Source organism: Phytophthora sojae, assembly GCF_000149755.1.
Source record: "Phytophthora sojae unplaced genomic scaffold PHYSOscaffold_14, whole genome shotgun sequence".
In the NCBI taxonomy this organism is placed as follows: Eukaryota; Oomycota; class Peronosporomycetes; order Peronosporales; family Peronosporaceae; genus Phytophthora; species Phytophthora sojae.
Genome location: NW_009258128.1, coordinates 904,822 through 931,919, shown reverse-complemented (window position 1 = coordinate 931,919; position 27,098 = coordinate 904,822). Strand labels below are relative to the sequence as shown.

Below are 27,098 nucleotides of genomic sequence, written 5' to 3'. Positions count from 1 at the left end.
CGTCCACAATGATCAGCTCGTAACCAGCTCGTAACCAGCTCGTGATATAAGATGACCTCACCTGGAACCGATACCTGTTCTTCTGGCGGAGCTGCACGCGCGTCTGGTACGAGAAGCGACGCTGGTGGTCATCAAAGGCGACCTCAACTACCGCCGTGTGCTGTGCGGCCGGGTCTGGCCTACGTTCACGCTACGCTTGCTCACGCTGGCCCGCAGTTTTACATTTAGTAAGTATACGTTACCATTCACGACGAATCCTACCATAACGCGAAGGTTTGCAAAAACTCGGAAAAGTTGTAGAGCTCCGAAACAGCATTAGAGACCATCTTCACACTTCGTTGTGTTGTTGTTCTACGCGTTGACGAATTCAATGCACTAAACGCGATCAGGGTTTTGTAGTAAAACGGTATTAGATGCGAACACCTTATTACTATATATTTATAAATATTACATATTATAATCAGTTTGGTAGATCACTACTATATATTATTTGATACTTAATATAATTTAGGAAAGTAGCAAATATCATTATAACTATAATTATGAGTCGACCAAAACATATTAATACTATTGATATACCGAAACCATTTCCTGATCGCGTCTAACGTCGTCAGCACGCAGAAAACAACACAACAAAGTGTAAATCGGGATCCCCAGTGCTGTTTAGAGGCTCTGCGACTTATGAACACGATTTTTTTTCTTGAAGACTGTATTGTCACTTAGTTACTAGTAGCTTACTACTCCTGTCTACCACCAACTAACGACAAAGCAACCTGGCCCCGCTTGTGCTAGAAACGTCACGTGCAGGGTGGCCCTCCGATTGCGGAGAGTCCGATGAAAATCCAAAGCGCGACCTCATAGAGGATCTCGCCACCCACGAGGCTCGGCAGGCGCAGGGCACGGGCCCTGCACCTACCTGAATGCGGCCGTAGTAGCCGCTGCCCCACTGGGACTTGACTTGAGCGTAATCGCGTTCGTCCGGCGCGTGCTGTAGGATGCGTGAGCCTAGGCTCCAACATCGCATGACGGCAGCACACCGCCCAAATGCCTCCGTGGAGGCGTGGCTTCAGTGCTTGAACCGCGGTCGCCTGCCGCGAGCTTGAAAGAGTGGTCGAAGGTTGGGCCTCCCACCACCGTGGCAGCAATCCATAGAATCACCGCCCTCTTGGAGCGCAATCGCCGTCGTCGCGCGCGAGCTGCTCCAGTGCCGACTCCCTTCGTCGGCCGTGGTCACGCGGAAGCCGTCGCTGCTGCCGCCATGCTCCTTCCTGGGCTCCCGAGGGAGGATTCCCCCCAGGAAGGCCAAGGCCCCGGAGATCCTTGGAGGCGACCCTTGGCAGACACTTGCCCGCGACCCGTCGTTTTGTGGAATAAAACACGAAATTGGACGCCGTAGGGTCGGTCCAAGCTCCTCCACGATCTCTATCTCGGATTCCTTTCAGGGCCGAAGCGCCACACATTGGTTTGTAAGTTATTAGTAGTCAGCACGTTGCTTGCATTTTGAGAAGCTAACATCAACACGGCTTTAGCCTTTGCCCCCCCTACAAACACGAAATACCCTGGTCATCGCTCGGAGATGGATTGGCAGATTGGCTAAGGTGTGGTAGTAAACTCTTTGTTTCTATTCATCACTATACAAGTAGGGATTCAAAATAAAGTAATTAAGAGTATGTTGATGCTGCGCTTGCCCATGCACAGTTTATCAGCCATCTGCGGACTTATTTAGCTGAATCGCAGTATTTCCAGTATTAGTTCCGACATTTTCAGCTACTATTCCATGCTTTACAACTATTAATACTAAGTAGTTGGTCTTAGACTACTATCATATAGGCGAATATCATCAACCCAAAGTTGAAAATGAAGCCAGCCCAAAACTGGCTCGCACTTCAACGTAGCCCAAAACAGCCGCCAGAAGATATTGCTTTGGGCTCCTCCTCACGAGCTCATATCGAACCAGCTTTCTGCTGACCAGCGCAGCATAGCAACTCTACTACTGCAAAACGTTTGGAGCACTTGGGCCCGGTGCAAACCTGGACGCCTGCTTGTGGACTGGATACAGAACGCCTGGATCAGCGTGTTACCTGAAAGAGCATCGGTGCGCGCCCACGCACTTAACCCCTGCACTCAGGAGGTGTGTCAGCGCACAAATCCCGCACTCACACTCACCCTGCACGCGCTTTCCACAGAAATCTAGCGCTGAACTACACGAGCGTCTTATCGCTTCATTTGGCGGGCCAGCTTGAACAGAGTTGATAGCGTCTATCGTCATATGTGCTGTATTGCTGTAGCGAATGCTGCTGCTGCTGTTTGGGCGCTAATGACTCGGTCTTACCGCGCACCGGGACACCCATCCCCGCGACGCGATCAAGTCGTGGGACGCGGTCAAGGCACTACTGATGTCCATCTCTCGAGATACTGAAGATATCTGAATGTCTTTGTCGGATTTCGTACACCACGTGCAAAGTGTATATGTTTTACGCCGGAAGTTCATCAATTGTGTATGAACCGCCAAAAACCTAAACTTTCGTTCTCAAGGTCAACATTCAAGAAGGAAAACAGTGGCGAACACTCGCGTGTGAGAGCCCGGTGGTGTCTGCACGTATTCTCCAGTACCCCCTTTCTCGCCTGCACGAAAGAGAGAGCTCAACTACGAGTGGTCAGTGCGCGAGCATTTACGTACTCACGCCCCCGCCTGTCTCCCACACCTGCAAGAGGTTGGTTAGACTACGCAACGCGGTGTGCACCTCAAACGACCGTAAGCTCCACACCGCATGAAGAAGGTCTCATTTTCCAACTTACCTCGCCCCTAGCAAGACACCCGAACGCAGCCCTCTCAAGCGCAATGACGAAGGAGGAAGACAAGATCAGACTGTTGCGCCCTGAAGCTGACGGAGGTGCCACCGAAGAAGTGCCGGGTGTGTACCGCTCGCTCAACTTCCGCAGCTTGCAGGGCCCGTACCACCACAGCGACACCATGACCAGTCGCTACAGCATCCTCCGCGCCGACAACCTCGACACAATGCTCAACGGCGGCCTCGAGCGCTTCTACAAGAAGTACAACCACCTGTCGCGCAAGATCAACCTGCAGCTGCCCACGCCCGAGGTGCGCTTCGAGAACCTGTCCTTCTCGGTGCAGGTGCCGGCCGAGGTGGGCGCCTACGGCACGGTGGGCTCGCACTTGAGCTCCATCTTTACGCCGTGGCAGAAGGTGCCCATGACCACCAAGCACGCTCTACACCCGATGAGCGGCATCATCAAGCCTGGCTCCATGACGCTGATCCTGGCCAACCCTGGCGCCGGCAAGTCGACGTTCTTGAAGGCGCTGGCCGGCAAGCTCCAGGACAACAAGCAGACGAAGCTGGGTGGCGAGATCCTGTACTCGGGTCTGCGCGGCGACGAGATCGACCTCATCAAGCTCGTGGGTCTCGTGGACCAGACGGACAACCACATCCCGACACTGACGGTGCGCGAGACGTTCAAGTTCGCCGACATGTGCGTCAATGGCCGGCCCGAGGACCAGCCCGAGGAGATGCGCGACATCGCCGCGCTGCGCACGGAGCTGTTTCTTCAGATTCTGGGTTTGGAGAACTGCGCCGACACCGTCGTCGGTGACGCCCTGCTGCGGGGTGTCAGGGGTGGTGAGCGCAAGCGCGTGACTGTGGGTGAGGTGCTGGTGGGAGGCCAGAGCCTGTTCTTGTGTGACGAGATCTCGACTGGTCTGGACAGTGCCGCCACATTCGACATCATCAAGGCACTTCGTACGTGGTGCAAGACGCTGGGCGGATCGGTGATCGTCGCGCTACTGCAGCCGACACCCGAGGTGGTGGAACAGTTCGACGACATTTTAATGATCAACGAGGGCCACATGGTGTACCACGGCCCGAGAACCGAGATCCTGGACTACTTTGAACAATTGGGCTTCAGCTGTCCTCCGCGTGTGGACCCGGCCGATTTCCTCATTGAGGTGTCATCCGGCCGAGGCCATCGATACGCCAATGGCAGCGTCGAGCTCCGAAATCTCCCGGTCACGTCCGAGGAATTTAACGGTGCCTTCTGTCGATCCAGCATCTACAAGGAAACCCACGAAGCCATCAGGAAGGGCTTCAACGAGCACCAGTTCGAGAACGTGGAGGACTTCCAGAAGGCCAAGAGTGTGGCCAACCTGGCCCGCTCCAAGCAGAAGTCGGAGTTCGGCATCGCGTTCATCCCGAGCACGTTACTGCTGCTGAACAGGCAGAAGTTGGTCTGGCTGCGTGACCCACCGCTGTTATGGGGCAAGCTGATCGAGGCGCTCGTTGTCGGTCTTGTCATGGGCATGATCTACTTCAACGCGAGCTCAACGTACTACCTGCGCATGATCTTCTTCAGCATCGCGCTGTTCCAGCGTCAGGCGTGGCAGCAGATCACCATCTCGTTCCAGCTGCGCAAAGTGTTCTACAAGCAGCGGCCGCGCAACTTCTTCCGGACGACCTCGTACGCGATTGCCGAGAGTGTGGTGCAGATCCCCGTGAACGTGGCGGTGTCCTTCGTACTCGGTACCTTCTTCTACTTCATGAGCGGCTTGACGCGCTCGTTCGAGAAGTACATCGTGTTCTACCTGGTGCTGCTGTGCTTCCAGCACGCTATTAGCGCGTACATGACGATGCTGAGTGCACTGTCGCCCAGTATCACGGTTGGCCAGGCCCTGGCTTCGATTTCCGTGAGCTTCTTCCTGTTGTTCTCGGGTAACATTATCCTGTCCGACCTGATCCCGGACTACTGGATCTGGATGTACTGGTTCTCTCCGATCTCGTGGGCGCTGCGCAGCAACATGCTGTCGGAGTTCTCGAGCGACCGCTACACGCCCGTTGAGAGCAGGACGCTGCTCGACAGCTTCTCGATCTCACAGGGCACGGAGTACATTTGGTTCGGTGTCATTGTTCTGCTGGCGTACTACTTCTTCTTCACGACGCTGAACGGTCTGGCGCTGCACTTCATCCGCTACGAGAAGTACAAGGGCGTGAGCGTGAAGACCATGACCGACAAGGCTGACGAGGAGGACAACGTGTACGTCGAGGTGAACACCCCTGGTGCTGTGTCCGACGGTGCCAAGTCTGGCAACGGCTCGGGCCTCCCGTTCACGCCGTCGAGCCTGTGTATCAAGGACTTGAACTACTTCGTGACACTGCCGTCGGGCGAGGAGAAGCAGCTTCTGAATGACATCACCGCTCACTTCGAACCGGGCCGCATGGTGGCGCTTATGGGTGCCACCGGTGCCGGTAAGACGACGCTGATGGATGTGATTGCCGGCCGCAAGACTGGCGGTCGCATTGTTGGTGACATCATCGTGAATGGTGAGCCGAAGGACCCGTCCAACTTCAGCCGTATCACGGCGTACTGCGAGCAGATGGACATCCACTCGGAGGCCGCGACGATCTATGAAGCGCTGGTGTTCTCGGCCAACCTTCGCCTGCCACCGACGTTCTCGGAGGAGGAGCGCATGAATCTGGTGAACGAGACGCTGGAGTTGCTGGAGCTGTCGCCGATTGCTGGCGAGATGGTCGGGCGCTTGTCGGTGGAGCAGAAGAAGCGCGTCACGATTGGTGTCGAGGTGGTGTCAAACCCGAGCATCTTGTTCCTTGACGAGCCCACGAGTGGCCTGGACGCGCGTTCGGCTCTAATCGTGATGCGCGGTGTCCAGTCGATCGCCCGCACGGGTCGTACGGTGCTGTGCACGATCCACCAGCCGAGTATCTCCATCTTTGAGCTGTTTGACGGTTTGCTTCTGCTGCAGAAGGGTGGATACACGGCCTACTTCGGTGACCTCGGTGTGGACTCGGTCAAGATGCTGGAGTACTTCGCATCAATCCCCGGCACGATAGAGATCCGTCCGCAGTACAACCCTGCCACGTACATGCTGGAGGTGATCGGTGCTGGTATCGGCCGTGACGTGAAGGACTACTCGGTCGAGTACAAGAACAGCGAGCTGTACAGGTCGAACCGCGAGCGCACGCTGGAGTTGGCCAAGGTGTCGGACAACTTCGTGTGCCACTCGACGCTCAACTACACGCCGATCGCGACGGGTTTCTGGAACCAGCTCGGACACTTGGCCAAGAAGCAGCAGCTCACGTACTGGCGCAACCCGCAGTACAACTTCATGCGCATGTTCCTGTTCCCGCTGTTCGCCATCATCTTCGGCACGACGTTCTACCAGTTGTCGGCGGGCAGCGTGAAGAAGATCAACTCGCACATCGGTCTGATCTACAACAGCATGGACTTCATTGGTGTCATTAACCTGATGACGGTGCTGGAGGTGACGTGCGCTGAGCGTGCCGTGTTCTATCGCGAGCGCATGTCGAACTACTACGGCCCGCTGCCCTACAGTCTGTCGCTGTGGTTCGCCGAGGTGCCGTACCTGATCGTGGTAATTGTGCTGTTTGTGACCATCGAGTACTGGCTGGTGGGCTGGAGCTCGAGTCCGGGTGACTACTTCTTCTTCATGTTCGTGTTCTATCTGTACACGTCGGCGTGCACGTACGTGGGCCAGTGGATGTCTGCTTTGATGCCGAATGAGAAGGTGGCGAACGTGGCTGTGGGCGCGCTGTCGTGCTTGTTTAACCTGTTCTCGGGGTACCTGCTGCCGCGCACAGCGATGAAGACGGGCTACAAGTGGTTGCAGTACCTCATGCCGTCAAGTTATTCACTCGCGGCTTTAGTAGGCGTGCAGTTTGGTGACAACCAGGACATCATCGCCGTGACGTCGGGCAACATCACGACCAACGTGACAGTGGCGCACTACATCGAGAAGACGTACGACTTCCGCCCGGACAGCAAGTACAACTTCATGGTCGGTCTGATGGTGACCTGGGTCGTGCTGCAGGTGGCCATCTACCTCACGTTCAAGTACGTGAGCCACCTCAAGAGGTAGAGTACTGTACCTCGGATGTTCCCAACCAGCCGTTGCTTTATGTGTCGCTCATAACTTCGAATCATTCACACGAAGGTACATACTACTCATTTAATTAACACCCTTGCGATTGCCTTATCAAAACAATTTACTTAGGGTACCTTTTGCGATTACAATTTCTTATGATAAATATTGTTTTGCGAATAACTTAGCCTGCCTTTTTCTTCTTGCCTACTGCTTACATGGTCCGAAAAATCGCCACAGCAATGCCGTTTGGTTTGAGCATGTTGAAATACTACTACTATAGTATTACTATTATTAGAGTAGTAGTAGTAGTGGTATTAGTAGTATTCAACTCGAGATTGGAAAAAAATACTACCTCCGGTCTGAAAAACAATGGCCACTTCAACTATAATGTGTACACATAATTTTGTTTTACGTTCCGATTGGACAAAATTATATTGCCATCGCAACTCAGTGCACAAGCTGTGGAGTGGCCGCGCCACTATTGCCGTGCAACAACCAAGCAACCGCGGCCGGCCCCGGGCCTACACAGATGGGGCTATTAAGGCCAAGATTGCGTCGGCTCCGTTGGAGAGTCGGACCACGCTGTGTGGTCTCGCCGCCGCCACAGGTATCCCGCGGACCCAGCTCTTCCGACGCTTGCAGGAGCGAAGCGTTGTCAGGCGAGTCACGGTTGTGCCGAAGCTGCTGCTCACGCCGGAGCACATGGCGCAGCGCCGTCAGTTTGCTCGGACTTTTGTGACGAAGATTTCCTGGTAAGCGTTTTGACTGTCTAGCTATCTGTTACGAGTAATATGTGTAATGCCTGACGATATGTAATGTAATGTCTGTCATTTAGGTGATCGCGGATACCAATTTGATGACATGCAGAATGTGGTGCATGTTGACGAAAAGTGGTTCTACGTGCACCGGAACCGCAACACTTACTACCTTACGAGCGACGAGCCTGCGCCGCGCGCCGTCACCAAGAACCACCGAACCAAGGTAGTGTTTTTGGTGGCGGTCGCGCGGCCACGGTATGACGAGCACCAGCGCATGACCTTTGACGAAAAGGTGGGACTGTGGCCCGTGGTGGAGACCAAGCTGGCTGTCCGCAGCAGCAAGAACCGCCCGAAGGGTACTCCGGCCACGACCCCAGTCGAGATGACGAAGGACGTCTACGAGCGCATGCTGACGCAGCACGTAATCCCCGCGATCAAGCGAGTTTGGCCAGGTAATTGTTTTGCAACTTGTTTTATTATGTTTTATGCTGACTATTTTTATTACGACTATTTTTATATAGGTAAGGAAGAGGTGATCGTACAGCAGGACAACACCCCGCCTCACCGTGCCTCGGAGCGGACTGCAGTGAAAGCAGCGGCTGCAGCGGGCGGCTGGTCGATTAAGTTCGCCAACCAGCCGCCGCGAAGTCCTGACTTCAACGTGCTCGACTTGAGCTAGTTCTGCTCGCTGCAGTCGCTGCAGTACAGGAAGCAGACGCGGGACGTCGACGGGCTCTTCGCGGCTGTGAATACCGCGTTTGAGGAGATGTTAAGTGCCACCACCACCAAGTGCTTCCTTACGCTGCAAAGCGTACTTGAGGCATCTATGCTTGCTGGTGGTGGCAACAGCTACAACATCCCACACCTGAGAAAAGATGCCCTGACCAGGAATGGTAGCCTGCCTCGCTGTTTGCCGTGTTCGGCTGAGGCAGTTGCGGCTGTCGATGCTTTAGCCTAACACGCCGGTTTGATAGCGGTAATATTAAGCCAAAATATTACCTTCATTCTGATTGTTCTGTCACTAATAGTTCAATTTGGTGAATGCATATTGTTTTTCGGACCGGAGGTAGTACGATGCTATTCAAGGAAAAGCGAGAAAAAGTAAATTTCGAATCGATTCCAACTCGGTGATGACGAATTTGCAAGCAAGTTACTGCATAGTATGAACCCGATTCTGCTGCCTTTGCTTTTCCAGCAGAGGTCGTTGCACCACGCTTCCCTCTTTTCAGTACGGGCTAGCCGACTCGAGGTTTGGTTTGAAGGCTTCGTCGATGATGGGGGCTGCAAAATGCGCTTCACTGATACCTTCACGCGCCTCCTCAGTCATTTGCTCCCACATAATGAGGTCCTGGAACTCGCCCCATTTGCCGTCGGAAGTCAACTCCACCCCGCTAGACGTGTAGTCGCTCGTGAAGAGGAGCATGGGGTGCGTGCCGTTGAGTTTATCCTCGAAAGTGTAGCATTCCGTGTTGCGGTACTCGTCGGAGCCACTCGTCGCGACTTCATACACTCCTCCACGCCCAATGGTTGACACGGCGACTATCTTCGGCTTCTCGACAGCAGGGTTGTCAAGCCACACAACTGCAGCAGTCCACTTGTGTCGGCTGTCCGTCTCACCCGAGTCCTTGGGGAAGTACCACACGTACATGATAGCCCAGAGGTCGTTGTGCCAAGCAGCCCGGCCATACACTTGCGAGCCCAGACTTGACCCCTGGCAGCTTTCAACCCCCGTGTCGCCATATTCCAACCCTCTGCTGGTATCTCCAGCGGCATTGACAGCAGGGTACGGGCGGCACGTGCCGTCTTCAAACTCGAGACTCGTCTTGAAGTTGATGGCAGTTTCTCGGATACGGTGGCTGGCTTGGGCTGAGCAAACGAGTGGACCTTGTCGTACTGAATGTCATAAGCTCCCACAGAGCAGAGCAGAGCGGCGGCAAAAGCCGTGGAGAGGAGTTGCGACAGGTTCATGATCTGCGTTCCAGGCGGGGGATTCGAAACTGAACTCGGCCCGAATCGCCGATTCCGTCGCAGTGCTGCCTATATAATGTAAACATGCCTGTAGTAATGATGTTTAAGAGGCTATGTAAGCTTTATAAGCTTATTGTAATAGCTTACCACATCTAGCGATCAGATGGGATGAGTAACTATCCAGACTATTTTTTCAATACAATCATTTGGCGTGTCTTGCGCATATTTTAAGCCGCTTAAAAATGTTGTGAACTCGTGGAGTGACATGGGTCCGAAAAAATATCTCCATTTGGCTTTATACCATTGTGATAAGAGCACATTTGGGACCCCTCCAAGTTTTTTTTTGTTTTTGAATTGAGTATCATTGTTGTCACTTAGCTTTCCGCTAACGACTAAACCCGTCCCAGTTGGTGACGGCCTTGAATATTGGGTGGTAAAATAACAATAATTGCCATGAATGGCGTTTGATACCTCTAGTGCGCTTGCGATACGATCAGGATGAGTTGATGTACATGCTTGTGGTCATCAGCAAAAAGGTGCTTTCGTCCGCGATTTTCGCATATATCATCTTTTTTTGCTAAAGAGGCTCAAGAGGGAAGCGTCCAGGTTTCACCCGCTACGAGCGCCATAGAGTTGACGGAGTCGCCTTGACGATCCACAGTTGCAAGGAATTCGTTGGTGGCGAGTGTCAGCTTGCAGCGTGCTGTGCTGACGGAAACTAACTGATATTTGTGAAGATGCTGAGTGCATTACTACGTGCGTGCGCATTTTCCATTTGGTTGTGGGTCCTACACTTTCGAATATGCACTCATTCAGGGAGTACCTACTACTTGCGATGTTTTTATTCCGGTCTTGTGATCAAATTTCACCACTCTCCGAGCCTGTTTAACCCCAACAGCCTCCAAATCAAGGACACAAAAAGGACCACAAACTTGAAGCTAACCTTGACCGGAGTTTTGAGAGATACACTATCGGACTACTATGGAAGAAAGCCCTGGATTGCTGCTTTAAAGTGTGTGTCGCGCGTACTGTCCACCATGGTCCATCATGCCAAAAAGGCTACAAACAAAGTGTCATTATTAACATATCAAGTTTTCCCTTTTGTCCTTCAAATATCTGAGAGTGACTTGCGTTCAGTATGTGGCCTCGGCCGTTACGCCTCTCGAACAGCCATCGTACTTGTTATACATGACACTCTCGTACTTACCCGGATCTTATCCCCTCCAATACAAACGCCAAGTCACTTTTGGTCCTTTTTGCTGGTTCTAGGACAAAAACACGAAAATCACAGCGTACTTAAGCGAATTTTGGTCCTTAATTCAAGGACAAAAAATGTTGGGGTTAAGAGGAATTGGGTGTATGACTGCCTGATAATCAGACTGCTTACGGGGAAGTTGTTCCAAGTGACACAGTATCATCTACTTTAAAAAATCTTGTAGACATCAGACGGGTGGATGTATCCCGCTCGGACCCAGCACTCGAACTGCGCTTTCTGCAGCCTCTTGGTGATCTTATTCGTCTTCTTAACCGCCGTCGCCGCCTGCAGAATCTCAGCAAGCTTCGCTTCGCCAAATTGCTTCTGGAGTTTCGTGATCATGACGCTGTCCGCCGTCCAAGTGCTGACCTTGGAGACGTACTTTGAAGGCGGGGTTGGTTAGAAGCTGGCCCCCGGCAGCATCGAGCTTGAGAAACGTGAAGGCGTCGTCGGGGCTCTGGTGGCTCTCCACCAACTGCTTGTACTGCTTTCGACTTCGACTTGCCGACGTTAACCCACCGGCGACCGTTATCCCGATTTTGCTGGGATAAGAAAAACCTCGGAGGAAAGTGCCGGTTCAAGCCATACAGGTGGTTAGGAAGACTTCGCCTCGTGGCGTGACAAGAACGGCTACAAGTCGCTGCGTGATTTCAGGGTAACTGCGACTCTTCAAGGTCCCGCCGACAGCGTTTTGGCCAATGCGATCTGTTTGTGGATTTCTCACATTGAAAGGTAGATAGGCATGGGTGCCGGGCTTCCGCGTCACCATTGGCCACCGCACAAGCATTTACACCCGCAGATTGCCAGGTGCCCGCGAAGGATTAGCGCTTCTCTGCTATGGTAAAATTCTGAGTTGATAGGATGTACCGCTCACTAATGTTAACTTTCTTTTCCCTTGTATCATTGCCTTCTATAGATGCCTTCACACGCGCGTGGTACGCTGGTCGAGGAGCTACGAGCACGGCTCTGCCGGTGCCACTGCGAAGACCGAGTTGTTTCGATTTAGCTGGACGCTCCTGTTCGTGGAGGAGCCCGACCGCTATTTCGGCAATGTACGTGAGGCGTCAGGGCTACTGGAGCTTTAGCAGAAGGGATGCTGACGCTGAGAGATGTTGTGGACTCGGTAGGTGTGCGAGCTGGACACCATCTTCAACCCCCACAAGGTAAGGCGGCGTCTTGGCAGCTTTGGCGTTCATATCTAAGGGCTCATGCTGGTGTTGTTGTTGTCGACAGGCGTATTACATTGAGGACGAGCTGTTCACCGGCTACTCCCGGCAGGAGTTGAGCAAGGAGGCGATCTTGCGCATCTGCGCCCGCCTAAGCTACGTGCCCCCACCGCTGGTGAAACCATGCGGGTGCTGACACTTCACCCTAACGCGAGTCGACTTCACAGCGAATGTCCAAGCGCGATGCCGAAGGTGGAAACAAGCGGCAGGGAGGACGCCAAGAGCACGACAGGGACAGCGGGGTGTGGCAAGACTCCAAGAACGACAGATACAACGGCGGCTTGAAGCATGGAGTCTTCATGGTCAGCTGGGTGGTTACGGAGCCCACGATGCCGTACATCGACTCGAGTAAGCTCGTCCGCTACGAACACTTCATCTTGTATTGGGTTCTCGACCTCGTATGACAGCTCATGGGACGACAGCGGCTTCATTACGCCGTCAAACTCAACTGCAGGTCGAAGTTGATTAGAGTTGTGATTGATTTTCATGCAATTAATACATAGTTGTTGGTGACCCTCGGCGGCAATGTTAGAGTAGTGATCGTAGTTACTGCATCGACCATCTTGGTTCAGCTGCGTACAGGTGTAAATCCCGAAGGGAGCTGCTGTAAGTCATCGGAACCTGAATTGTTTTCAGTAACTTCCACCGCTTGCAAAACGAATTTCGGCACGTATTACGATGCCGCGGACACGCTCGTGTTGTCAGCGCCACCAGAGGTAGATGAGGTAGCTTCATGCACAAAGCACGCATTGCCAAAACCACATCTTCTTCGAACACAGTGTCGTGGCAAAATAAAAGGGTGGCGGAGCTGATAAGGGAGCTGGGTTGAGCCAACTTCGAGTCTGGATCAGCACTGATAACAGTATCGCTGCCTTCAGCAATATTGCGGATGTCTGCGGTGACGACGCTGAACTTGAGCAAGTGTGGAAAGCGCGATGCCCTAGACGCAATCAGCTCCATACCTCTAGCGGCCAGGTCACGTTGGATCTCAATACCAACCACACGAAATGCTTGCGTTTGCAGAGCGATTTGAGCGAGAACATTTCCCACGCCGGATCCAGCATCCAGAAACACGTCATTCACTTGAATATTCGCTTCTTCAATCAGCATGGACACCCCAGCCAATGTTATCCCCCCGGTATTTAGCTGACGTTCACTCGCGCGCACATCACGCCTGATGAGTAGGCAGAATAGTCCTTCAGTGGTGTTGTAGGTTTATTGCGGTGATAGGGTCGCAATGGTATGTGGTGAAGGCGAAAACCGTAGAGGAGACGCCGCTTTGGCTTCCAAATGCAGTCCTGCTCGGTCTGGTGGCGGGCGGAAATAGCGTGGGGGGAAACTCAGCACGTTATTGCCATATCGTCTCTTGAGCGTCTTGATTCGCTGTTGCAGTTTGGTTGCGCTCCATGTTGACGGCCTCATGTCTTTCTCCACTGACACCCAGTCGATTCGGCTTCCCGCATGCTCGTACACCACCGCGAGCCGAACGAGTTGGCGATCCTCTTCATCTCAAAAGTCGGTCATTTTTCGCTTCGGATACTGTCTATACAAACTCAAATAAAACGACCCTTTGGGGTTTCATACTGAAACCGAGTTTATTTTTTTTGGATTTGTAAGTCAACGTTGGGTCGCTGTCGACCGAGTCAATGTAGACTCGTTCAGAGTCGACGTTGACTTCGCTATTACTGAAACTAGTACGTTTGAGTCAATGTCGACTTGGTTTAAGTCCATGTTGACTTCGCGATCAATAAAACAAGCGTATTCGAGTCAAAGTTGACTCACTCTAAGTCATCGGTGACCTGGAAATGTGTATTCATTCATCGTTACGCAGCAGCACACACAACTACAGCAGGATGGCACTCTCAAACGCAGCCACTGCTTCCATAATCTTCGCGCATGCACACGCGTATCTGCCGTGGTCCATCGAGTGAATGACGGTACCTGTCTTGTCGTAGACCAACTCATTTCTTTTCTCCCAGAACTCGACCGCAAGCCTTGAACTCTTCAGCATCCGCCGTCTTCGATCCAAACGCCTCCTTCACTTTGCCCAGAATGAAGTCGCGCTTCTTCTGCATTGTGCTCGTGTTATCTACATTTTTTTTCAATCCAGAGACAATGGAAGTCAATACAATGCCAAACCACACTGAAGCAGAAACTCAAGCGGCTTACCATCTCGGATGACGGCGTTCCATTCCGTGGACTCTTCGATAGCTTTCTCGGTCACCGCGCTATACTTGTACGTATGCAGCTGCAGCTCTCGTCTCGCGATGGTGTCTTGCAATCCGCTGTTCTCCGTTTTCACCGCCTCTAGCGCAGCCTTCATCGATTCCAACTGCGTTCTCACTCCATCCCGTTCTGCTTGCATCGCCGTCCTCTCTTCCTCGATCCGGTTGCGGTTGGCTTCGAGCTCTTTAAACGCAGCTGGGCACCCGTTGTTCTTGAACTGCTCTTCCAGGAGCCGGGTCTGGCGCTTCATTTCATTCAAAATCTTCGCCTGTCTCAGCGATATTCGGCCTCCTTGTTGTTTATCTCGACTCGACTCCTCTCGTTTCTTTTTATCCGCGTCCAACTGCTCCCGCTCCCGTTGCAGGCGATGCGTTACGTTCTGGAGACGCTGGCGCTCATCTTTGAGCTTGACCTCATGAGATTACAGCTCCTTGGCTTTTACTTGTAGTTCTTCCTCCTTGTTCTCCATATTCTTCTCTCGCGTAGCCACCTCCTTCTCCCGGTCCTCCAGTTTTTTCTTGCGCTCGTCCACCTCTCTCGTGAGGTTGTTCATGTCTTCGTGAACATCCTGGAGTTTCTTAGCATGGCTAGCCTGCGCATTAAGTAGATTGTCTGCATGCGTGGTGACGGATTGCTTCGGCAAATTCAACTCAGTTTCCACATGGGCAAGTTTGTTGCGTAAGCCACTTGAAATCGCCTTCTTCTCGGCTAGTTTTGCAGCCGTCTTCTTCCACTCATGCGCTATCACGACTACTGCTATCACCACTGCCATCATTCCTGAGTTCGGCCAGCTCCTTCGCAGGGGCTGCTAACTGCTCCTCTAATCTCCTTGAGCGTGCTTGCTCCTCCTCCAGCGGTCGAGCCCCTTTCTGCTTCTCTTCATCCAGCTTCTCTCGGAACTGCTGCAGTGCTTGCGAAATGGTATTTTCAAGATGCGCATACTCCCCTCGCAAAGGGTGGGTTTGCAGGCTCCGAGCTGGGGCACCTTCCACCTGCACGGCCACGGGTGTCTGCTAGATTGGAGACCCTGGAGCTTGGTCTGACGCTAGCGATGCTTGGTTTCTGGCTGCGGTAAGCTGCTGAGCCGCCTGGATGTCGCATTGCTCGATCGCCAGGTGCTCGGCTCCGCCACGTTGCGATAGCTTCGACGAACTCGATCCAGCGGTCTGCGCGTGTGCATCTGCTTTCAGGGCTTGGTCCGCTAAGTAAACCTCGTAGAACTCTTTCAGCAGCGCAGGCTCGTGACGATGGAGCTCTTCTGGGTTGTTTTTGAACGCCTTGAATTGAGTCAACTTGCTCAAAGCCTCGTAGTCCAAGTCGTTGCCACTGTTCCTAGCAGCTGTGTATTTCTCCGCCCACACACGCTTCTGGTAGTCTACCATCTTGTAGTAATCACCTGCCTTGCGCCGTGGGCCTTGCCGGCGCTCGTCCTTTTCGTCTGCGATCTTCTTTTGTAGAGCCAAGCACGTGGACCGGAGCGCGTGCTTGGGTACCAGGGGAGTCGTCTCTTCATCGCGAGTCATCGCCTCGTCCTCCGATGCACTCGCGGCGCCCAACTCGCGCGTCGTCCCGTTGGATCCTTCGCCAGTCTTCTTGGCAGTCTTCCTCTGCTTACGGGTGCTTGGCGAAGTGTCTGGCCCTTTCCCCTTCTTCCGCTTCTGCTTGGCATTGCCGGTGGCAGGCGTGGTCTTGGCAGCGTTTGCTGACTTGTCAGTAGGCGCGCTCGTCCGCTTTGTCGCTGGCTTGTCCGTCGCCTTAGCAGCTTTCTTGCTCCTCGTCATGGGCGCCTGGCGAGCAGCACTGCCAGTAGTTCCCTCGCTCTCTGCAGCCTGAGATCGCTTCGCCATCAGCATCGCCATCAGCACTTTGCTGCAGTCAAGGTTCTTTGAGAAAGTGAAACCGCAAATCCTACAGTTGAAATAAATTGATGTGGACCAATTCGATTTGGAATCAAGAGGACGTTAAGTCAACGTTGACTTGGTATAAGTCGTTGTTGAGCTGGCTTCAGTAACGAGTGTCTAAGCCAGCGTAGACACGTTCCAAGTCGTAGTCGACTTGGTGACTCAATGAGATATGTACGAGTAGATGCACATGGTTGTCTTTACAAAAAGATGCAGAAGTGGTGAGATAAGCGCCAACACAAGAGTGGATACGTCACATTAGAGATTTACTGAAGCTACCAGTCACCTCGTCGGCATTGCCGGAGCACGTTAGCGATCACACATAAACTCTTCCAGCGTGATGATGCAGGCGCGCGGCCTATTGACGGTGGTCAGCTCGTTATCGATGTGCAGCTCATTGACGGTGTCCACCTCGTTGTCGGGGCGCGGCTCCTCCGGTGCGTTGTGTCTCCAGATATTGAAGTACTCCACGAAAGTGCGACCAGCGATAGCGTGGCCAACACGATTAGCTCGTTCCAAGAGCTGTGTTGCTTCCGCTATGCCAGGGGGCATTCAAACGCAGCAACCGCAAGTTTGTCCGAGGGAATGTGCAGATCCTAATAGCGCTCAAAATCATCCATCCGAACGTTGCAGTTGTCGACGATAACGATATCCACGCCACGGTCGGGGCTGCGCCACAAGAGTTCTCTGCATTGTTCGTAGCAGCTTCGATGCGCCTCCCAAAGCAGACTTGCGTCGAACACATAGGATCCTCCGCGCTGGAAGAAGAGATCAGCTGAGCAAATTGATGCGCGGAAATCAAGCGTTGCTGCATAACAAGCGACCTCTTGAGCAAACGTTGTCTTGTCACTGCCCGGGAGGCCTCTCATGATCACGAAGAGCTGAGGCGGGTACTGCATATACGCGCGGCAGTCCTCCCAATACGCCCGGTAGTCGTCAACGATTTGTCGGGCTTTGAACTCCATTTCTCACACGTCGGATGTAGTCGAACCTCCAAGATTCCGCTGCTTCTGATGTTGACCACACCATATCACCGACCATGTGTGAACCACACATAAGGTAAGTCAACATTGACCTGGGATAGTCAACATCGCCATCTTGGCCGGACCCGTTGCGCTCCTGGACGATCTCAGCGGCGTGGGCGATTGTCGGCCTGCATTTCCGCGAGCCCGGCCACAGCGTCACGGCGAGCGTAGCGGTAGCGGGGACAGCGAGAGCATCATGACGAGCATGGCGGCGGACGGCACAGCGAGAGAATCATGACGAGCATGGCGGCGGCGGCATGGGCGACAGCAGCACGGCGAGCATAGCGGCGGCCAGAGTAATGATCAGCAGCATGGCGAGCTTGGTGGCGACCGTGGCGGCGACGGTCGATGCGAGCCGGGCGACGGCATAGTTGGAGAAGCGCGCTGGAGCAGTAGCTGGTGGTTTCGGAAATGAGGTTTGGGATTGAGCGCGCCGAAACGATCTTCTGGCACGGATCGCAGCGCGAGCGTGATTGGCCGCGAAATGGCTGGCCAATTACACGTCGCAAATTCAAACGATGAGGGCGCTGATTGGCGTAGATACCGGAGAGAACCCACGGGCGAAAATCTGCGTGTTGCGCGAACTCAAAGCGCAAGTTGGAAAGCGCGCGAAAAGCTGTGTGTTGCTTGATGGCTGAAGCCAGGCTGATACCATTTCGTGTGACCTTTGGATTGAGCCAATGCTGATTGGCTTATTAGCTTCAACTTCAACCCTCGATAAGCACTCCGAATTATAGTAGTTCTTGATTTAGTGACTACCTAGTACGAGGGCATTTATTTTGCAGTTCTATAGTAACTTACTTTTGCAGGTTCTTCTGCAATAGAAATGATGCCTGTACGTCGCTCGCCTCGCTGCCTAGGCCAGTGTGGTGTCCTCACAAACCGCGGTACCCGTAGATATGAAATACCAACCAATGCGTGCACACGGTTTCTATAGGTGAGCGCTAGCACCATTGATCTTGTCCGTCGAAAAAGCTCTGTTTCTGGGTGGTCAAAAGCTCACGAGACAGCACACTAATTCCCTCCTGTTCCTCGACAACACTGATACGAATAGACGCCAGTGACTTCAGCGAGGAATACACCGCGCTAGCTAAGAACACGAACCCCCTCCCCCTCCTTTATTTTACTGCGATTTACTACATATAGGAGCCCACATACTGCTAGACCTCCCGTGCTCACCGGAATGCTGCCCGACGGTCGCCCGCGCCGCCGCTGCCACGCTCGTCATGATGCTGTGGTTGTGCCGGCCGCCGCCATGCTCGTCATGCTGCTCTCGCTGTCCCCGCTACCGCTACGGTCGCCGTGACGCTGTGACCGGGCTCACCGGAATGCTGCCCGACGTTCGCACTCGCCGCCGCCGCCATGCTCGCTGTTCATCTGTACCACTATGCTTGCCGCAGCTATGCTCGCCGTGCAGCAGTCGCTGCTCCGGGTGCCGCTATGCTTGCCGTGAAGTTTTCTGGCGAGCTTCGATGCCTCGCTGATCTGGAGTTCCAGCGCCTCACGATGTCAATGTTGACATTCCCCAGCCCAACGTTGAATCCCTCTTCTTTACATGCACGTAGGTGGGTGTGCGGCCGTCATGCCCATCGTTTCGCTTCTCGCGAGCTCGGTCGTGATGCCCGTTGCCATGTAGCGGGTTACGTGCACGGTGAGTGCGACGCCGAGCGTGTATTCATCACTGTGAAAATAATGTTGAGGAGCTCTAGAAGCAGTTTAGGACATCTAGCAGTACCAGTCTATTTGTTATTGCCAAAGGAATCTGCTAAGCAATTCACCTGCGATGTCAACATTGGCACTTGCATCTCAACATCGAGATATTACTAGTATACGATCTACTCTGTCGTGCTTCGTATCCCGATGTTGCTCATTTCCCACAAATCCTATATAGACCTCCGATACTAGACGAGCTTCGTTACCAGGTTGATCGGGTGGAGATCCCGCCTCAACACACTTACGTATTAGGCGATGGTACGATTGCATACCACACCGGATCTGTGACTCCTGACACCTTTCGGTTCCTGACGTCGGTGGATGTGGCATGCATTGTTGCTCAGCATGTCAAACGTGCAGTCCATCATGTTGTGATTCATCCACACCCACGATCAGCGAGGTTGGCTGCTATGTGGGCTGGTCGGCGATAGGGACACTCAAAGAAAAAGTTCAAAGACCGATGTCGGCGGGTGAGACAACAGAAAGCGCTTGCACTAGTTTCCGCGACATCAGGCAAGTGGAAAACAGAACCCGCTGCGATAGGAGCTGCATTGGCAACTATTAAATGGAATTCGATTCACAAGATCAGGGGGCATATCCACTAGATGTACAGTTGCTTTACCGGCTCAAACATAAGAGGGGGGAGATGTATGATGTGCAACATGGTGAACGACGTTGTCCGCTGGATTTGTGCGATACCAGCACGTCTGCGACACATGCGCACGTATTTTGGACGTGCCCACATGCTGTAGCTCTATGGGATGGGCTTTGGCAGAAATGGTGTGCAGTAGGGCTAGATCCAACTTTGGTCACGCCACGGCGGGTCTTCGAATTTAAAGTTCCGCTTGTTCCACCGGATATTTGGCGCCATATAGAAGCTGACCACCATCAAATGTCCGCCAAAGACCGGAACACCGTACAGGACAACATCGGCGACGTTGTGCAGGATATGGGGGCGCTGTCGATCGTTGTAGTGTTACGAGTTATTTGGCGCGTATTTTTCGGATGATCCTCAAAATGATGTCACTGAAATCCGATACCGCCAGGTATTGAGCGCACAATTGCGGCGGGGGTACATTGCCGTCATAAACAGCTATCGCTGGGCCCCTCGGGCAGACACCAAATGTCTGATAGGAAGCACATTTATGGAGATGATGGAGGCGCAGCCAGAGCATCCGCAGCCGGTTCCACGGACGCCAACCATTCAGCATCTTCTATTCTTTGACGGTGGATCACGAGGTAATCCAGGCCCTGGAGGTAGCGGGGCAGTTATTGTACGGCTTGATCCTGAAACAAATGCGCATGAAGTGATATGGGTCAACAGTATGTCGTTAGCTCAACGACGAACCACGAACAATCGTGCAGAGTTTGTTGGACTCATCATGGGTCTACGGCGAGTGGAGCAACTGCAGCATCCTAATGTGCATGTAGTGGGTGACAGCGCAGTGATAATTGGTATGCTGCAGTTGCGACGGACCCCTCGGTCTCAATCACTACAAGGACTTTACTTGGCGTCACGACGGATGGCAGATCGAATTGGGGTTCGCAGCTGGACGCATCACTACCGCAACAACAATAAGATGGCTGACGGTTTAGCCAATATCGCTATGGATTCACAGCGAAGCGTGCAATTTGCCCCGTCCGCTGGCTACGAGGCGTCGTTCTTTCCGATGGACACTGTTTTGAATTACTTGGAAAACGATGTGAATCACTGGATCTTCAACTCAGTCGCAGCCGCGGACGGTGACGAGCAAGAGGTGATTTCGATGCATTAATCTACATTTTCAACTAGGACTCTGACTGAGTCGACTCTTGTACCCCGATCTCAAATGCAATACAGAGAACGGAAGGGAGTTCAGTTCAGCACGGCGCGGTAGGAATAATAAACACCAGTGTAGTGTAAGTAACCTAAATACACCTTATTCTATCGTAATCCCACCAGGAAAACTGGATTAGGAATCGGATTCGGACATTTGCGAAATCTCTCTATTATGCCCGAACTTACAGAAAGGTTATCAATCTCCTAAGGTAAAGTGCCAGTTACGTGCCTACAACCAGTTCTGTGCCTACTTGTTTAAGCCAATTAGCATCTTCTCCTTGTTAAACTCTCGTAGTCTATTGGTTGATTTATCCAGCGTCACTTTCAATTTCCGTGATGATCCTCCTAGGATTTGCATAGCATACGAAAGTGCTATCAAAAAGAGGCAGGAAACTGGCAGCTCACTCCAAATCAACAATTTTTTCAAAACAATAACAAGAAATCCTGCAAAATGGACACGGGCCAGCGTGAAGTGCATAAATTCAGCCTAAACACGCAGATTTAGCAGGCCCAATTAGATTTCAGAATGGGCAATTCAATGAAAAGTTATGCCACAGTAAGTCCGCAAGTTCGAAGAACGGCACGAAACTGACAGAAGACCTTAGTATTAAAAACGATATAGTTTGAAGTTTACAAATTTAGCGAACTTAAAACTCCCATAATTGGTGTTTCGAAGTATGATGAGATTCTCGTACTTGATATATATATATATATATATGAAATTCACGTACGATAAAGTATATTTGAGACAACGGCAACAAAAATGTTACTTATCCACCATTTAGAGTTATCGAGATAATCGCCTTAAAAGAGGCCAGGTTCAAAATCGTACCTAAACGAAGTCGTGAGAAAACGAGGAGTTTTGATTTTCAAAAATTTGAAGGGGGTGTATCGGCACGGATACCATTTCGAAAAGCCACTCGGACCACTACCTACAGCCATGTAGACACCACCCACGACGCCGACAGCACCGACCTCGCGCGCTGCAGCGCCAACTGCGCAGCCTGCGCAACCTCCAGCGCTGTCTCTCTCAACCTCGCCACCGGCCACCTCGGCGCCAAGCCCGCCAGCCACGGCTCCGAGTCCGCCAGCCGCGACGTCGGGTCCGCCAGCCACGACATCGCCCTCCCAGGCGCTGACTCAGCCGGCCACAACGTCCCCCTCCATGGCGCTGACTCTGTCGGCCACGGCACCCCTTGCTGCTCGGCGTCGCGAAGCAGATGAAGAGCCTGATTCTGCCGACGATTCTGCCTGTGGTGTCGATCCCACTGCTACCAGTGAGAGTGAGGTGAACGAGGACAGCAGCGACGACGACCTTACGCCTGATTCGGAGGCGTCGCCCAGCGACGACGAGGAACCGCCGACAGCAGAGAGCGCGAGCAGTGAAGCCGAAGATGAAGAGGATATTAGTATCTTTTTGAATGACGCGAGTCCTCGAGCCCGTGTGACTGAGGTGATTCATGCGGACGCGTGTGAGAACGAGTGCGTCAAGGGCAAGGCTCGTGAGTTGGAGTTCTTGCTGTGCTCGCTGGACCAGATGACGAAGCAAGAGCACACCACGAGCTTGTACACGCTCCTGGCTGTGTTGATGCAGACCCCCACGGTTGAGCGGAAGAGAGGACGGGGTGACCGTGAGAAGTTTCCGTACATCCTCCCCTACGTAGGTCATGTGTGCCGACCCACTTTCGCACTCTGCTATGGAGTAGTCCCCATTACCTTGCAGCGCTACAAGATGCGCATCCGAGACGGTAACATGTCGATCAAGGCGCATGGTAACCGGCTCAACACGCATGCAGCTCAAGTGAACGTTGTTTGGCTGGTGAAATGGTTCCAGTCTTTTGCCGAGGAGGTCGGCGAGGTTGTGCCGGTTCGAGTGCGGATGCAGAAGAAGAAAGACGGAACTACGCAGAAATACTACAGCAGCGAGATGTACACGTTACTACCAGCGCACTTCACCTGGGATACCATCTACGACGAAATGCACAAGTTTGTTGAGGCGGGCTTGCGCGTCCGTGAACCCGCTCGGTCGACAATGAGGAAGATTTTGACGCTTCACTGTCCAACCATCCGAATTCGGTCGCCACGTAGTAACGTGTGCGACGTCTGCTCCATTTACCACGCTGGAATGCGCGGCGGCGTAACCAGTGACAAGACGGAGGCGCTGGGGCGGCACACAGAATCTGCGCGTCGAATGCTGTAAGTTTTGTATACGGACATAAGTAACATTTTGATTTACTCGGCAGATTTACCTGGATGTTAGTAACATTTTGTTTGATGGCTGACAGGCGGGAGTACAAGACGGACAAGACTTCTACCGATGTCAACCACGCTGTCATCGTGATGGAGTTTTCCCAGAACTTGACACTTCCGAGCGAGTCAAACACCCCCTCGCAGTGGAACTTTTGCTCGCTGGTCTCTGTGAGCTGCTTCGGCACTTTTACGAGAACGAAGGAATCCAAACCAACTATCCGTACGACGAGACTTCGAGCGGTAAAGGGAGCGACCAGATTAACTCCATGCTGGCTCATTCCATCAGCACCAAGATCATACCGGCGGGGAAGACTCGGCTGACCGTGTACGCCGACAACTGCTCAGGGCAGAACAAAAACAACAACGTGATCAAGTTTCTTTTGGCGCAAGTACACATGGGAGCTCTACAGCACGTGGACTACAAGTTCTTTGTCAAAGGGCACACGAAGAACTCCTGTGACCGTGGTTTCGGCCACATCCGCAAGCACGTGGCCAAAGCGGATTATTGGACGATGAACCATCTCGTAGAGGCTGTTAGTTCGGCGTCCAAGAGCTCAATCACGGTGCATCTGCCTCGCGGAAGCTCAGCGTTCAAGTCCTACAAACCTATTCTCACCGAATTGTACAAACGACGTGACGGCATCCAGAAGTTCCAGATTTTCACGATGGACGCATCGCAGCCGGGCGTCGTTGTCTGCAAGAAAGGCCCCGAGAGCGAACCTGTAGAGATTAGTTTGAGCCGTCAAATTGACGGGATCTTCACCACGAAGGAGAAGGTGCAGCGGATGATGACGGACCATATCGAGACGCTGTCCCCTCCTGTCCGCAACACCGAGAAAATTGATCAAGAAGCACAAAGCTACTGCGGATCTGCCTGCTGAGCAAGAATAGGCAGCCCAAGGTTGTAGTCGATCATTATGATACTTATGTCCACAGTTCATTCAAAATGTTACTTACATCCAGATATCAAATTTTCTAAAACAATTCAAAAATATACCCCTGGTGATTTGAAGCGACGGCACAAAAGTGAGATTCTAACACTGTTAGGTTTCGAATTAGCTAAAACGGACAACATTGTCGGATTCGCTGACTAATTTTACACCAGTTCATCAAAAAAAAAATTCCCTTTCGGGATTGAAGTCGGACATATATTTTTTGACGGTCTCGTTCTCGGTCGTTTCTTCATACCAGAAGCTCGGGAGGGGCTCAAACGAAAGAGGAGACATCCCTCTTTCCAATTATGCGCCTTAATCGCGATTCGTACTTAGGTTGATAGCTAACATTTTGTTTGCCGTCGTCTCATTTAAGATAATGACGCAGATGCACATATGATATTTTATAAGGATCGCTAAGTAAATAACATTTGTGACATATCTAATAACTATGAAAGCCACAGCGCCACGATGCTAGCGTGAAGTGTGTTCAGTTTCGATTGGAGAGCCTCCGGAGCTCTTGCGATGCACTGTAGGCTGAGTGCAATGGAGGGATCTGCGTCTAGCCTGGGACGCTTCCGCTCAGCCCAAAATGATATTTCATTAGTAATGCCAAGTCGCCGTAAGGAGTCTTTACGGCGAGTTGGCGTGACATTGGGTTTTCAATGGATGGAAGTTCCAGCTCTGCAGGAGCTTCCCATTGCTGGGATGTTGTATTAAAAGTCTACCTATCCAATCTATCTCAACACGAACTGGTTGCAATACATTGAGAAGGCAGGAAGAAATGTGCATGCGTATAGTCAATTGGGTATGATATTGCAATATTTTATCTTACACGTTCACCGGCATGAGCGGCGAGTACTCCTGCCGCCGCTTGTGGCGCGCCATAATGCGCACGCCGGCGACCACCACAACAATAACCCCCACTGCCACGCCCACGAAGCTCCAGAAGATGACCATCACGGGCGACGATGGCTGCATGTCGCGGTGCAGTCGCTGCTGCTGCTCCAGATTCGGGGTCGAGGCCACGTGGTTCGTGCTCAGTAGGTGCGCGGCGCCACCGAAGTCGCACGTGGCGCCCGAGTGGCGGTGTGCATGCCAAAACTCGTTGAACGCCCAGTCGGCGCGCTCCTCGAGCGTGAGGAGCTTGGACTCGATTTCGGAGCAGTCGACATGGTCGCCACTGCACGCGTAGTCGAGTCCGCGCTCGAGGTCGTCCGGGTGCACGCCGCGCTTGGCCGCGCACAGGAATTCACCGCGGTCCTCCTTCTCGCAGGCCGAGAAGACGTCCTCGCTGTCGTGGTAGTGCGAGACGTTCTTGGGGAACGCGCCCTGCCGCACCAGTTCAAGGAAGTTCCAGCGCGAGCCAAGCTCGGTCTTGAAATTCCAAAAGTACCAGCCGTGGCCTAGCGCGAACGCGTTGAGCTTCTTGAGGTTTAAATTGCGGGCGAACTCGGCGTCGTCGTCCTGCTCGAAGGCCGTGTCGCTGGTCACGGGGCACTTGCCGAATGCCGGACCCGACTGGCCGGTGCCGTACGGTCCCTGAATGGGCTTGGTGATGTCGAGCGGCGTGCCGGGGAAGCCTTCGCCCAGGTAGGTGCTGTGCACGGGGCAGTCCACCATGCGGCACTGCGTGTTGGGGAAGCCCGGCAGGTTGTCGTTGAAGCCGTTGAGCCACATCGCGCAGTTGTCGGTGCCCAACGACCACTCGCCAACAATCACCGGCATGACGGCGTTCTCCATATCGGCGATGGTGTACTTCTGCTGGCAGGCGTTGGAGAAGTAGTCGGAGCGCGTACCCGGAGCGTTCCAAGCCTGGTAGATGTGCGTGTCCAAGGCGATGTCCGGGCACCCGACCATGAACTGCGACCAGTACTGCACGCCGAAGCGGAACGAGTCGTGGATCACAAATTTCCAGTGCGGGGCGCGCGCCTTCACGCGCTTGTACGAGCGCCAGTAGTATTCCTTGAGCAGATCCATGGGGGTGAGCTCCCAGGGCTCATTGGCAGGCTCGAGTCCGACGATGGCCGGGTGCGAAGCGTATCGCTCGACGATCGCGACGACCGTGTCGAGCGAGTGCACCATGTGCTCGTAGTTGATGGACGTGTACGTGGCCGACTCGGCGTCGAAGCTGCCGACCCACTCGGCGGATCGAACGGGCCAGTGTTCGAACATCGTGGCGCCGACAGGCTGCGTGCTCATAGTCGACGTCCACCTGACGGTGGAGCTCTTGCCGCTGTTGTCGAAGCCGTTCTGCGAACCCTTGAGCCCGTGGATGTCGAGCAGCAGGTCAATGTCGTACTTGGCCGCCAGGTCGGCCACGCGGTCGAGCTCCTCGACAGCGCCGTCCGTGCAGCCGACGTAGGGCTCGTAGGGCTGGAACATCCAGTCGCCCACCGGCACTCGGAGCGAGTTGACGCCGGCCTCCGCCATCTCCTTGATGTCGGCTTCCGTGACCCAGTTGGCGTAGTGGATCCGGAGCTGTCGGTTCGCCTCCTCCTTGCCCAGCGCGGTGCAGAAGGAGTGCGTATCCATCGCCGTCTTCTCCGGGGCCTTTTCACCGTAGCGCTCCTGAGTCCCCAAGAACTGGTAGAAGAGCGAAGGCGTGATCCAAGGCTCCAGCACGAGCCAACCGCCGAGGTTGGCTCCGCGCACTTGTTTGTCGAAGGGTGTGGCGTGCAGGTCACTGGAGCACGTCTGGTTCGCGTCGTTGGGTCGGAAGTTCGCGAAGAAGCCCGTGTCGGCAGCGTATGCCGGGTCTTCCTCGTTCTCCCAGAGCCACTTGGCCTCCTTCTCGACGGTCTCAGCCGCCGAGAGACTCAGCGCCGTCGTCAACACGGCAGCTTGGAACAGGGAATTGCGCAGCACCATCGTGGAATTGCAGTCAAGTCGTCGGGTGTGGCGAGGTGGCTTGGTGGGGTGGTGAGCAAAATTGAAAGTGAGCGGAGCGAGAGCGAGCGAGCGCAGCGCTACACCTCGGAAGCAGCGCTTAGCAGAGCTAGGGACCGTGACTTCGACCTTGAGACGATCGTCGGTGGGTAGACCATGTTGTATGTACCTCCTCTTGTGTTGGTTTCAACGTCTCGAGGGTGATGTCGTCCGGCTGCTTGCC

General features: G+C 53.4%; 11 protein-coding genes across 11 annotated transcripts; 5 read left to right on the top strand and 6 right to left on the bottom strand.

Moving 5' to 3' along the window:
• Positions 1–699: 699 nt before the first annotated feature.
• Positions 700–1,357, bottom strand: PHYSODRAFT_289134 (hypothetical protein; the record flags this gene model as incomplete). Its single annotated transcript, XM_009539973.1, is given in 2 exon segments — positions 700–1,060; positions 1,074–1,357. A coding segment is annotated over 1 exon segment (170 nt), but the record flags the coding sequence as incomplete, so codon positions are not given.
• Positions 1,358–2,974: 1,617 nt separating this feature from the next.
• PHYSODRAFT_531526 (pleiotropic drug resistance protein ABC superfamily) lies at positions 2,975–6,907 on the top strand (the record flags this gene model as incomplete). Its single annotated transcript, XM_009539972.1, has 1 exon — positions 2,975–6,907. One exon carries the CDS (start codon positions 2,975–2,977, stop codon positions 6,905–6,907), a length of 3,933 nt encoding a protein of 1,310 aa, XP_009538267.1.
• A 1,989-nt stretch (positions 6,908–8,896) lies between these two features.
• PHYSODRAFT_246660 (necrosis inducing-like protein NPP1 type) lies at positions 8,897–9,639 on the bottom strand (the record flags this gene model as incomplete). The annotated part of the gene is made up of 2 exons (XM_009539971.1): positions 8,897–9,493; positions 9,523–9,639. The coding sequence occupies 2 exons, from the start codon at positions 9,637–9,639 to the stop codon at positions 8,897–8,899; spliced, it is 714 nt and encodes a 237-aa protein (XP_009538266.1).
• Positions 9,640–11,636: 1,997 nt separating this feature from the next.
• On the top strand, positions 11,637–12,524 carry PHYSODRAFT_341628 (hypothetical protein; the record flags this gene model as incomplete). Its single annotated transcript, XM_009539970.1, has 5 exons — positions 11,637–11,701; positions 11,811–11,946; positions 12,022–12,057; positions 12,128–12,235; positions 12,276–12,524. 5 exons carry the CDS (start codon positions 11,637–11,639, stop codon positions 12,522–12,524), a joined length of 594 nt encoding a protein of 197 aa, XP_009538265.1.
• A 142-nt stretch (positions 12,525–12,666) lies between these two features.
• On the bottom strand, positions 12,667–13,230 carry PHYSODRAFT_531666 (hypothetical protein; the record flags this gene model as incomplete). The annotated part of the gene is made up of 1 exon (XM_009539969.1): positions 12,667–13,230. The coding sequence occupies one exon, from the start codon at positions 13,228–13,230 to the stop codon at positions 12,667–12,669; it is 564 nt and encodes a 187-aa protein (XP_009538264.1).
• Positions 13,231–13,431: 201 nt separating this feature from the next.
• Positions 13,432–13,629, bottom strand: PHYSODRAFT_414113 (hypothetical protein; the record flags this gene model as incomplete). The annotated part of the gene is made up of 1 exon (XM_009539968.1): positions 13,432–13,629. A coding segment is annotated over one exon (198 nt), but the record flags the coding sequence as incomplete, so codon positions are not given.
• A 452-nt stretch (positions 13,630–14,081) lies between these two features.
• PHYSODRAFT_246496 (hypothetical protein) lies at positions 14,082–16,205 on the bottom strand (the record flags this gene model as incomplete). The annotated part of the gene is made up of 5 exons (XM_009539967.1): positions 14,082–14,209; positions 14,290–14,758; positions 14,789–14,958; positions 15,110–15,256; positions 15,500–16,205. The coding sequence occupies 5 exons, from the start codon at positions 16,203–16,205 to the stop codon at positions 14,082–14,084; spliced, it is 1,620 nt and encodes a 539-aa protein (XP_009538262.1).
• Positions 16,206–20,367: 4,162 nt separating this feature from the next.
• Positions 20,368–20,760, top strand: PHYSODRAFT_531831 (hypothetical protein; the record flags this gene model as incomplete). The annotated part of the gene is made up of 1 exon (XM_009539966.1): positions 20,368–20,760. One exon carries the CDS (start codon positions 20,368–20,370, stop codon positions 20,758–20,760), a length of 393 nt encoding a protein of 130 aa, XP_009538261.1.
• A 1,209-nt stretch (positions 20,761–21,969) lies between these two features.
• On the top strand, positions 21,970–23,004 carry PHYSODRAFT_531651 (hypothetical protein; the record flags this gene model as incomplete). The annotated part of the gene is made up of 1 exon (XM_009539965.1): positions 21,970–23,004. The coding sequence occupies one exon, from the start codon at positions 21,970–21,972 to the stop codon at positions 23,002–23,004; it is 1,035 nt and encodes a 344-aa protein (XP_009538260.1).
• Positions 23,005–23,320: 316 nt separating this feature from the next.
• Positions 23,321–23,935, top strand: PHYSODRAFT_531778 (hypothetical protein; the record flags this gene model as incomplete). The annotated part of the gene is made up of 1 exon (XM_009539964.1): positions 23,321–23,935. The coding sequence occupies one exon, from the start codon at positions 23,321–23,323 to the stop codon at positions 23,933–23,935; it is 615 nt and encodes a 204-aa protein (XP_009538259.1).
• Positions 23,936–24,817: 882 nt separating this feature from the next.
• PHYSODRAFT_532126 (hypothetical protein) lies at positions 24,818–26,857 on the bottom strand (the record flags this gene model as incomplete). Its single annotated transcript, XM_009539963.1, has 1 exon — positions 24,818–26,857. The coding sequence occupies one exon, from the start codon at positions 26,855–26,857 to the stop codon at positions 24,818–24,820; it is 2,040 nt and encodes a 679-aa protein (XP_009538258.1).
• Between the last annotated feature and the right edge of the window lie 241 nt (positions 26,858–27,098).